Source organism: Pundamilia nyererei, unplaced genomic scaffold (assembly GCF_000239375.1).
Source record: "Pundamilia nyererei isolate P.nyererei 1_Seehausen unplaced genomic scaffold, PunNye1.0 scaffold00288, whole genome shotgun sequence".
Lineage (NCBI taxonomy): Eukaryota > Metazoa > Chordata > Actinopteri > Cichliformes > Cichlidae > Pundamilia > Pundamilia nyererei.
In genome coordinates this window covers 403,470-415,593 of record NW_005187689.1, presented here as the reverse complement: position 1 = coordinate 415,593, position 12,124 = coordinate 403,470, and the positions used below count along the sequence as shown (strand labels likewise).

At 47.6% G+C, this 12,124-nt stretch overlaps 1 protein-coding gene across 1 annotated transcript; it reads right to left on the bottom strand.

Moving 5' to 3' along the window:
• Positions 1-262: 262 nt before the first annotated feature.
• LOC102215421 (Ig-like V-type domain-containing protein FAM187A) lies at positions 263-4,139 on the bottom strand. The gene is made up of 5 exons (XM_005750803.1): positions 3,932-4,139; positions 3,076-3,353; positions 2,626-2,973; positions 1,110-1,333; positions 263-593 (listed from the first exon to the last, which is right to left on the bottom strand). The coding sequence occupies exons 1-5, from the start codon at positions 4,118-4,120 to the stop codon at positions 376-378; spliced, it is 1,257 nt and encodes a 418-aa protein (XP_005750860.1). The 5' UTR covers positions 4,121-4,139; the 3' UTR covers positions 263-375.
• Positions 4,140-12,124: the final 7,985 nt, after the last annotated feature.

The following is a 12,124-nucleotide window of genomic DNA, read 5'->3' as shown; positions in this document are numbered from 1 at the left end:
TGTGTTTGAACACCTGAACATATTCAAACACATTCAGACTGTCTGCAAGAGCAAACAGCACCTTTAGACCATGGCTGGTCTCAGTGGCTCTGTGGTAAAGTGGTTAACACAGTCTCTGGCTTGAGCTCCAGAGCAGCCACGTCAGGATAAATCAGCGGTGGCGCCCCCTGGATTCTTAAAGCCCCGTCAGACTCATTTTCACTCAGGTATTCCCATCACTTCAAGCATGTGTTTGGTTTAAACAGGGATTCCTGCAGAGAACTTTTTTATGTCAGCGTAATAAAGTCAGAGTTTTAATGAGGATGTGATCACAGCAGGATCGGACATGTGGCTGCCCTTCGGCCCCACAGAACCAGAGTCTGACCCTCGCTGCCTTTAGTCCACGTGGCCTTGCTCCCTGCGATGTCTCAGCACAGCTCGGCCCAGCATCAGCAGGAAAAACACGGTCGTCATGGCAGCATACGATCCCAGCACGGTCTGCACGGCGGCTGGAAAGTCGGGATGCGACAGAAGTGACTGGCTGCCAAAGTGGGGGTACACGAGGAGGTGGATCTCTGCCGCCCGGCGACCGTGCAGCCAGCAGTAATACACACCTGCAAGTGTAAAGACACCTCAGTCAAACTGAGCAGCACAGAGGTCGGACCTCATCATCGTCACCGCTGAACTGAAATATGATTCAGAGCGTCTAAATAACAAATCTGATGCGGGCCAAACACCGACTTCAGATGGAGCATCAGGTAAGAGCCTCTGCATGCCCTTCCTCACCTATGACCCCCTACTGTGGGCAGTGACCACCCTGTGATTGCGTGACCCCACACTTCCTGCACCCTCCTGGTTGAGGCACTTCCTGTACAGGGAGGAGACCCCAGACATGCACAGATTTGGTGGCAGGTCTGGGATCCCCAATTTCTCCAGGGTTAGCTTCACAGCTTCACCTGCTGCCACCATAAAGTTCGGAAAAGGGTGGAGAAGACCCCGAGTGTAAAGAGTTACCTCAGAGTCAGCAGCCAAATATATTCACAAAGAGACATCTTGAGTAAAGGTCACCTGATGTGAGCTTCATGACTGGACAATGAGATGAGACCACCTGATGGGGGCGCTGTTCATACCTGAGTCCTGCGTTTGAGCCGGCTGGAACAGCAGGTGGTGCCCGGTGTCTATGAGCAGTCTGAGGTCTGCGCCTGAAGAGTGTTCAGACCTGTAGATGGGTTTGTTCCCTCGGTCCCAGGCGACCGCCATGTCAGGGCGCGCCCCGGGACAGCCCAGGGTGAGGACCTGCCCGTCGGGATGGGTCAGGTAGTACAGAGGTAGCCCGGTTGGCAATGAGGCAGAACTGTGACACAGAAAAACCCAGAGGTGAAACATCTGGATTCAACAGCAAAGAGCACCGCAGGAAATCTTCAGGACACAATCTCAGAGATGATTCACGGAGACATTCGGACACTGTGGTTCCAAGCAGGGCGACCACGCGTCCATGTGTCAGAGACGACAGGTGAGAGCGTACGAGGGTCACCACAAACAAAACTTTACAGGCACAAAACGCAAAAAGGAAAAAAACTACACGGGAACAAAGAAGACCAAAAACAAAGACTACATCTACACAGGGGGCTGACTCCAAGCCAGGACATGACAGGAAGTGACACGTACAGAAGAATAGCATGACCGACAGGAAACAGGTGAGAGTGAAGAGACTGTGTCATGAAGAACAAGTTTAGCATGAATAACTAAATAACATGTCAGACAGACGTCCACACACGGACGCGTCTCTGAGTTTTAGCTTCAATAACAAGAAAATAAAACCATGACTCTGGTTTGAAAGGAGCCCCCGTGAGGTCCAGCAGCAGACGGGTTCACCATCACAGTGGTCACAAGCCGCTGGGAATCTAAAGGCCTTCTTATTAATTCGATCTTCAGAGAGGAGGATTATGTAAATGTTTCTATACTGACTGCTGACAATCAGACTGGATTGAGACAGGTTGTGGATCATCTTCAGTATCTCTCTGCAGGACCAGTGAGTGATTTTATTAAAGCCTTCGCCTCGACTGACCCGAGCCACTGTGAGAGGGGACTGAATCTGCACAGATGCTCTGTCGTGTCAGGGAGTGAAAGAGTTAGTGTAAAAAGGGAAGCAACTATTAGTGTAATGGGTCAGTGCAATATCAGGACAGTCAGGGCATGTGCAACACTGGGGTTTGTGCAACATAACTGATGTGTTTCTGTTACTGATCTCTATACTGTCCTCTGTGTCCACTCGTCATTGTTCTAGTATAATGTGATCACTGTTTTTGTCCTTGTCACATGACCTGTAAATAGTGTCTCTGTATGTTTTTGCTAACGTGTGTGTGTAACACCAGCCTGCCAGAGGGTCTGCAGAGGCTGTAATCTGGCATATTTACATTTGTTAAAGTATTCAATAATATGTAGAGCTCCTCTTTCTAAATAAAAACAATTATAATAACTAAAAGTTCATTACTGAAATACACTTTGACCCCTGAAGATCGGGGGACGTCCAAACCGAGAGACATCAAGCTTCTGATTTGACCTCTGACTTCCTGAGTAACAGGAAGTCTGTAATTGAGCACAGTGACCGGCTTGGTGCTGGACGGGTGTCACGCACACGCTCACCTGGACCCAAAAAGAGACATCAGACCGAGCAGCTTGGAGGGCGGGGCCTGGGATGGACACGTCATACGACAGCTTCTGACCTCCAGCTTTGCTGCGACTCTGCTTTGCTTTAAACCGAAGGCTCTTGGCACCGCCCCCGAGCCGCAAGAAACGACCGTCTGATTGGCCCGCCTGTAGCGCACGTTCAGGAAGCGGGAGCGTATGTAGCAGAGCCCGGCTCGGACCTGCTCGCCCGGCACGCCGCAGCGGTCGCACACAGACCACGGCTGGAAGCTGGTGAAGAGGCGGTACAGAGCGCTGAGGTCGGCGCTCTGGTCCTGTTTCCCGTCGCTAGCCTCTGAAGCGAGTCTGCAAACATCAGCTGATCGTTATTTCTTAAATATCGATTGATTATTAAGCTTAAACAAGCAGGTTCGTGGTTGTCATGAATTCAGCATGTGCTCAGTGCACCTGTTGGTGAAGCTGAGCGTGGGAGCCTCCTGGATGTCCAGGTCGTAACCATAGAAGAAGTCTTTGTGGGCGGAGCCACAGATGTAGATGCCTGCATCATCGGGCCCAGCTCTGAAGATCAGCAGGCTGAAGAGTCGGATGGAGAAGCGACTCCGCAGGTCTCCGCTGTGAGGAACCTGGCTGGGATCGAGCAGGTGGTTGCCATGGTGATCAGTCAGCGCTTTGGCGTCCTCTGATCGTTCCAGATGTTTCCGGAAAAACCAGACAACCGACTGGACCTGAAACCGATATTTGAACCTTTTTCAGTCTGCACAGTTGGAAGAGGTTCTTAAATAGACGGAGGGGCTCCAGCTAGAGCCGCTACTCCTCCACAGCGAGCGCAGCACCTCCTGGCGAGGTGTGTCGGACGCCACGGTCATCCTCGGATGGCCACCGGCGAGGGGGAGGGGGTCCTGATACAGTTAAAACCATGAAGTCGTAAATGAAATCTAGACGTTTGATTTGACTTTGTGCAGATGGAAAACCAACAGGAATAAAATAGAGAGGAAATGTTTTTCAGGTTGGTGACATTCGTTGTCGCAGTTTGCCTCACGAGGCTTCGATGTTTAAGGCATCGAACGTCTCAGAGTCAAAAACTTGTGTTTTCACTATAAAACCGAAAGCTCACCTCCAGCATACGCCCTCCATACAATCATATCAACAGACTAAAACTAAACTCTGCAAACTGAAACAGATTCAACACAAAATATGAACCAACACTAACTGGATATTATAAAAACTACAGTTTCTCTGCGCAGATACCTGACACCCCAGGTGTGCAGTAGAAAACAGATGGTTAGTTACTCGCATACTCTACCTGCTCTGGTTTGCAGAGGCAGGGCAGCTCCACGGTGACTCCTGACAAGTAGGCAGCGTTGGTGAAGGTCAGGAAGGCGGGACACGCCGTTCTGGCAAACACGTCCTGTTTGTCTTCAGGGGCCTCGTAGCTCCACGCCTTTGGAGTCAGGAAGAGGAGGAAGAGCGGGGACAAGGATGGCAAAGGCATCTCTGAGGAGGAAACAGTTTTTTTTAAACAGTCTGAAGAATGTTTACTTTCAAAGACAAACCGATGAGCTGAACTGTCCACTCCAATGACCTGCAGGAGTCTAAATATGACTGTGGGATCTTTGGGATCTCTGCTTCACTGGGTCCTTCCCCAGCACCTCCCGACAGATCTCCATCTTCTTTTCTCTGTCAGCAAAGCAGACAAACTTCAGCTCGGTAAACAGACACACAGTATCGCATCAGCAGCGTCTTCACAGAAGTACAAACCAACACCCTGCAGCCTCGTTGATTGGTTCCTGTCAGTCTGACATCAGATTCAAAGCCTGCAGAGCCACGAATCATGTGGAGGTTTCTGTGAGGGCGCCCCCTGCTGGGCCGCAGGTTTGTGACAGCAGAGCTTTTAGCAGTGCTGGAGGTGTGAGGGCTGCACTCAGACGGGGAAACACTTCACACGAGTGAAGAGCACTACACAAAAGCTGGTCTATTTATCGTTCCCATTAACTCAGACGGTTTCTCTCGTTCGTTCATTTTCCCTCATTTAGAAATCGAAACACAAACTTCAGAGAAAAGTGTTGTGAATGAAGCGGGTGGATGGTGAAGCTGAGCCATCCCTTCATGCTCAGCTCACTAAGTTCAGGAGCAAGTTTGAGCTCAGTGCTGGGAGGGAGTCAGTCACACTTTCACCAGTTCAGTTTCATCCTGCTGTGGGACCAGTTCTTCCTCTTCACCTATCCGCAGCTGTGACAGCTGGGTGTTTCCGAGCGTCAAGGTGATTTCTCTGAGAAGAAGAAGATGGCGCACAGAATCGTCCAATCACTGTACGGTGCCCGGTGAGCCCATGGCACAGAGCTGCTGCTGGCTTCCTTTTGTGGAGCTGGACGATCGGACAGCGGCAACACGGCAGCAGTGGACATGAAGCGATGCTGAGCTGCTATTGAAGTTCACGAAGAAACAGAGATTCTGGATCATCCAATTCTTAGGAGCAGGCAGCAGAAGGGAGGAATTCCTGATCCCAGAGTCGGTCCATATTCAAGGATGACGGTGGGACAGTTTGAGCTCCTGTTTTTGGAGTCAAGATCTGAGGAGCTAGCAGCAGCTGCTACGAGCACACCTGTCGCTGAATGCAGTGACTGATAAAAGCTTCGTCCTATAAAATTATGAGAACATGTGAGTCTGAAAAACATTTTAACAAATGAAATATTTGCACAAATTTTATGCGTCCAGTGTGTAAAGACTGCAGAGGGGGAGGCTTCAACGAGTACAGGAAAGACAAACCTGGAGTCAACAGTAATGCACATTTACTCGCTCATAATGAAACAAACTCACATATTTTCATAAGGTGGGAGATTCTCGAGCAGCGAGCACGACTGAACCTCAGCGTGTGGCCCCAGGTGTGAACAGGTGAGAGTAATGCAGCAGTGATGAGGCTCAGCAAACGTGTTTCTGAGGAAGGTGAGAACGAGTGCGCCTGCATGCGTGGCGGCTGAAAGCGCTGAGCAGCTCTATGAATAGGGATGGGTATCGAAACCGGTTCTTGTTGAGAACCGGTTCCCACTGTTTCAATTCCTTGGAATAGTTTGCCATTTTTGCAAACGATTCCCTTATCGATTCCAGTCGCCCCGAATGACGTCACCACGTTGTGGAGCGTCATTTACCTGGCAGGAAACACGGCGGCTCAAACGCTCAAAAGCTTGGTTATACTTTACGAGGACGGATGACGACAGGGCAACTTGCAATACTTGCAAAGTAGATATTTCCTTTAAGGGAGGAAACACTACGAATATGCAAAAGCATTTGCTCACAAAACACGCGATGACCTTAAATGAATGTCGTGTTTTTAATTTGCTCCGGACTCGTGAATCTCAACCAGCAGCAGCGGTAACGTTTGCACGTCCTCTCCCGTTAATGCGGCAGGTAAATAATCAACTAACAGTGCATATTATGTTAGCGCGATCTGCCTTATTACAAACCTGCCATTACTGTGCATTTAGTGACCATGATGAGACAGAGTCTGGCTCAGATGCTGGCAGCTCTCGCTGCAGTCTGCCGGTAGCGTCTCCTTTCAGGCCAGGATAGACGAATGTCACCGAGCAGTGACTCAGTTTGTGGTCAAAGGCTTGCACCCGTTTGCCACAGCAGATGATTTTCAGTAAGTGAATGTGTGTAATTGTAGGCAGGGACATTACTGGATATTCTTGTGTAATTGCTACAGAATAATTTATGTTACACTTTGTTATTTCTACAGAAGAATATTTATTTTATTATTTTACATTTACAATGTTTTTTCCTGGGGTCCCTGTGACACCCCATTGAAGAGCCGTAGGCTGGATCTCTTAAGATCTCACTGTTGGGTTTGTAAGGCCATGTTACTCCTAAATTTCTATCTTGTTCAAAGAGAAGATATAAAACAAAGTTCTAAGCTAGTCGACCTTAGTGTCCTCCGTTTTTAAAAAGAATCGATAAAGAATCGAATCGTTAAACAGAATCGAAAATGGAATCGGAATCGTGAAAATCGTATCAATACCCATCCCTAGACATGAACGCGTTTCATTTATTCAGAGGCTGCTCGAGTGTTTGCTGATGTTAAAATGTGTCACTCTGCCACTCTGCTTCCATTAGCGTTTGACATTTATTTTATTTGCTGCTTCATTCTGTTCCCTGAAAAGACAAACGTGTTAAAAAAAACATTTCCCTCACTTAATGCTGTCAGCGGGAAACAGGACGTTTTACTCCAGGAAGGTCTCCCATTCAAACCAGCTCTTATCCTCTGACCAGTTCATCCATCCTGTGTCAGGGTCGTGGAGGGACTGGAACATAGCCCTGCTACACCTGGACAGGTGGCCAACCCGACACATGGTTAACACAGAGAGACAGATGACCATCCACGTTCACATTTGGAATCACCAGCTTACCTAACCGCACTAACTGCGTGTTTGGACTGTGGGAGGAAGTCAGAGATACTGGAGAGAGCCCCAGGGAGAACATGCCAACTCTACTCAGTTGAACCCTGGACCTTCTTGTGACAGCCCCAACCACTACATCACCTGCTGCCACCTGCTTATGGCGATACCACTACGGCTCTCATCTGAGCTTTAGTTTTATTTATTGGTACCAAATGGCAACAGCAGTCAATTCAAGGCACTTCAATCAATCACATGACCAACGATGACTTTCACTGAGAACATGGAGGGAGGACAGCCACAAGTCTGAGTCTAACAAACATGTGCGTCTGTGTTTGTGGCTCATGCACCCACAAACACAGACGCATGAAGAAGTAGTGCCATGTAGTGCATGAAATAAACTGCAGAGTGGTGTCAGTGTTGCTCGTTAATACAGCGTCCACATCAGCACAGCGACGTCCTGAGCTCTCATCTGTGGAGATCACTGAGTGAACCAAGACTGGCCCTTCAACGTTCTGGTTCAAACTACTTCCTGTTTCGTCTTTAGCAGGGCTGTAAACGCTCACCTGCACAGTCACCTGCTTATCTGTCCTCATTACGGCTGCAGAAACGTGCACACACACTAACGAGGACTACAAAGATGCATTTAATGCTATGCAGCAGGTCTCGCCGGTCTCTGTTATAAGAACTCCAAATGTCATTTCTGCTTTGTGCTGAAAATAATTCCTCGTGTTCAGAGAAAGATGAGGACGAGTGGGCTGAAGCAGACGTTTAATGGACCTTCAGAGCGAGCCAGGGCCTGTAATGGTTGAGAGACAAACACTGAAGGACCTGAGCTGCAGAATCAATGCTATTAGTTAGTCAATAACCGGGGAGCGGGGTCCGATACCTGAAGCTGCACCGATGTGCTGTTTGTCTTTAGTTTGTCACATTAAAGATGCAGAGGAAAGCAATGAGATGAAGAGTGATGGGAGTAACAATATTACACAATAAACTTTCTTTGACTGATGAAGGGCGTAGAAACATCACTGCCTTCCCCATGATCACATGGTAAAACCTGAAGCGTGCTGGCGCCTGCAGCTAACCTCGGCAGTGTGGAGGCTCTCTCGCTGCACCACCTGAGCCTCCAAATAGAAAGTGGACCAACTGCAGTCCTGCAGAGCAGCTCAAAGATTACCAGAGCGTTTCATAAAAGCAGACATGCTTTAATATCTGAAACCCACAGGACGGCACCCACACATCGCACTGAGCTCAGCTGCTCCCCTCAACGGTTTCAGCTGCTGTTTTCTCTACGACGGGCCCCGACGGCCTTTTAGAATCAGAGTCAGCCACTCTGACTCCACTTTAAAAAATAAACCTTCTTTTATTTTATAAATAGGCAGTACATACAAAGAAAAATAAACCAAAAGTGATGCCATGTGCACATGTTACACATGATATAACAGCAGGGGTTCATCAGAGCGACAGCCTCGGGGAACAAACTGTGCCGGCTCGTTTCAGTAAACAGCGCTCTGCAGCAAAGTCTCCCTTCATGCATGTGATTTCTCTATTGTGCTGAAATCAGCAGCCTCACCTGCAGCGAATCCTGTAGCAGCAGCTGACGATTCATTCATCTCACTGAGAAAACCTGATCCTCCTGCAACATAAACTACCTGCTGTTGATCCTGTTCTTCCTCCATCCATGCTTCCATTTCCCCCGGACTGCTGTCTCCTCAGACCTGAGTCCATGTCCACACTAACATGTTTTCATTTGCAAACTTCCGTCCACACTGATACGGCGTTTTTGGAACACAGAGCTTTTTAAAAGGCTCTCCAAAGCAGATACATTTGAAAACGCCGTTTTGGCGTGTGGACCGTGAAAGCTGAGGCAATTTTAAGTGCTATGATGGTCTGTCTCTCTTCCATTGTTTAATGCCTTTTTCTCACTGTGTCAAGGCTTCATCATTCACTGCTGCAGAACAGCGGTTTGTTAACCCATGTTGTGTTCCCTGAAAAAGCCTCTTTGAATAATCTGAAATGCACATCATTTTCAGTTTTGGGAAACCTTTTTTTTTAACGTCTGGCCGTTCACCACTTACCTTTGTACTATTTCAGCTGTTCACTGGACTTGAGCGACGTGAACTGCAATGAATAACTGGAAAAACTGGGGGTGACCAGTAGTGTAGACAAATACACACACGTACAGTCCCGCCCTCATGCATACATATACAAATACAAAGCACTCCTTAGAGTGCTCAGAGCTGTTTGCAACCTCAGAGGGGCAATCGGCCCCAGACCCAGGTCCAGGGGGGTCCTGGGCCCAGAGGTGAGGCTGAATCAACAGACCGTCCTCTGGCACATCCACCAAAACACAACCCTGGCGACACACCACCCGTGACCCAAGCCCCCCATGCCCAGCCAGAACCCCAGCCTGGAGCCAAAGCACCCTCAGAACGGGAGGATTGCCTTCCTTACTGTGTTGGTGGAATATTACTTTCTCCTACTCCCTTGACAAGTGCACACTACAACTATAACCCAGTGATCCATGCCACTTTGCGAATTTGGAAACAAATAATTAAGCACTTTAATCTGAAACCACTATCAGTGTGCATCCCTGTTACATCTACCTCCTGTCCTTCCATCATGTGCAGACGGAGCTTTCAACGTGTGGCATGAACTTGGTATTCGTAAATTAAAAGACTTGTATTCAAACGATACCTTCATGTCATTTCAACAATTGAAAGATAGATTTGGACTACCGTGCAGCCATTTTTTTTATATCCGTACACATCTGCTGCAGTTTGAAAGCATGCCGTCCGACACCTTGGATAGATGCCTTAGTGATAGCCGGGGGTCCGAACAGAGAGTCTCATTATTCTATAACTCACTACAGGAGATGAGTACACCTTCTACTCATCCAATTAAAGAGGAGTGGGAAAAGGAATTTGGGATCTCCCTATCGGAATGTTTTTGGCAGGTCTTACGCAACATAAATGTGCTTTTTATTAATTCCTCTCATTGTTTAATTCAGTATAAAATTGTACACAGGTTACATTACTCAAGGGAAAGACTTCACAAAATGTATCCAGACTCCCCTCTGTGGAAAACGTGTGACACATTATGGAAATCTGTTACATAGTTTTGCACTTTGTCCGAGGCTTCAGGGTTTTTGGTGACATCTTCACCCATCTGTCTAATATTCTTAACACCAAGATTCATCCAAATCCAACAGTAATTATCTTTGGGCTCTCCAAAGAAACACAAAGTTTACAACATGCTCAAAAAGGTCTTGTGTCATACGCACTGATCATCGCAAAGAAACTGCTCCTGCAGCTTTGGAAAGGCAAAGAGGTTCCTGTGTTGAAGATGTGGCTCGCAGAGCTTACAAATACACTTCACCGTGAAAAAATAAGATACACCATGAATGCCGATGTGAAAGATTTTGAACTAATTTGGCGTCCTGTGCTTGCATATCTTGGGAAAATGCAACTTTCTGGCAGTCAGAAACGGACTTGAAATCTACTTTAATCATCCAAATCATCGATTGGTGGATTTTTTGTTCGTCTGCTTATTTATTTAGAGAAAAGGGGGCATAAGTCTTATTAACCTGTAACAACTGTGATACTTGCTTCTAATAAAAGGTATTTGAAACAAAGCACCCTCAGAACCACAACCCCGCCCTGGACCCACCCAGGAGCAGCATGGCTACCAAGCACAGACTCCCCCCAGCAGCAACCACCAGAAAAACACCGCCTAAGAGCCACCAAAGCCCCATCCAGGTCTACACCCCCCACACTGAAGCCCCCCAAGAATCCCACCCCTAGGGAACCCCCAGATGTACGGTGTATTTAATGATTTCTCTCATCTTTTTGTTGTTTATTTGTTGTTTCTTACATTAGTATGACTAGCTTCTACAGCTTACACCAGCCTCCAACTAACTGACCTCTGCGGTTTAGTGTTCAGTGCCACTATATTAAACTCATTCATATTCCTTCTGCATCAATCTTAATGGCATCCATTCACGTCCCGTTAACGGGTGTGGCTGATGGGGACCGGGCCTGTTAGCGGTATCTCAGGCCTTCTGGTTTCTTCTCAGATTAAGCAGGGTAGACACTGGGAGGTCGAGGCAGTTAGAACTGGGCTTATTCCTCACCCATCGGCTCTGCACAGCCTGCTGGGTAAGACCCATGGGATCAGGGTGAGTGAAAGGAACGCTGGTCCCACCAGACTGACAGTGTTCTCCAAGGTAATAAAGATATATGGTTACAAATCCTTGTTTTAACCTCACACCGTCCAATCACACTGCTCAGAAGGATTTTATCAGAGCACTCACACGTTTAAAATTCCAGATTCTGGCTTTGTTAAGACTCAAGCGAAAGCCTTCATAAATCAGCCCCTGGAACATTTTGGCTTCTCCAGCAGCTCCCCTCTCATCCTCTTCATTTTTCTCCACCCTTCACCCATCCGTGAAATCACAGCATCACTGAAGCCTCAAATACATTTAACGCTTTCACCTCCTCGCATTCCTCTCTCCTTATATCTGTCCTGCTCTGAATATCCTCCTCCTCACCCTCTGCAGTCTTCAGACTCTGTCCTCCAAACCCTCAGACTGACGCGCTGATATCGCTGACATTTACTCTGCTGTTAAAGTTTAATCTAATTAAACTCATATGCAGCCTTCACCTTTTTCACCTCCTTATTTCCTCTACTCCTCCTTCCTGTTGGATTTCCCAATTAAGTTAAATGTCAGGTCAGCCCAAACTGAAGGTCCTGATTTTATTCATATCATTGCATTACCCTCTGCAGTTCCTGCATTTCAGCCCTTTAGCTGATTTCTGATCACTTGAACAATCCAACATCTTAAACAGCTGCACCGCTCAAATTCCCTGCAGTCTTTAAATGCATCATCAGAGCTGGACTGAATAGATTTGATTAATAAGAGCTTCTGTTATTTTTGTCAGACTAACAGTCCCATGACAGCTGCGCACAGACTTGTCTGGAAACTGAAGGGTTTTTGATTGGATGATAGTATCGATATCCATAAACCAGCTTGTTTTCCCCAGTGCAGGGCCGGCCCGTGGCATAGGCCGTATAGGCAAATGCTAAGGGCGCCGTCCATCAGGGGG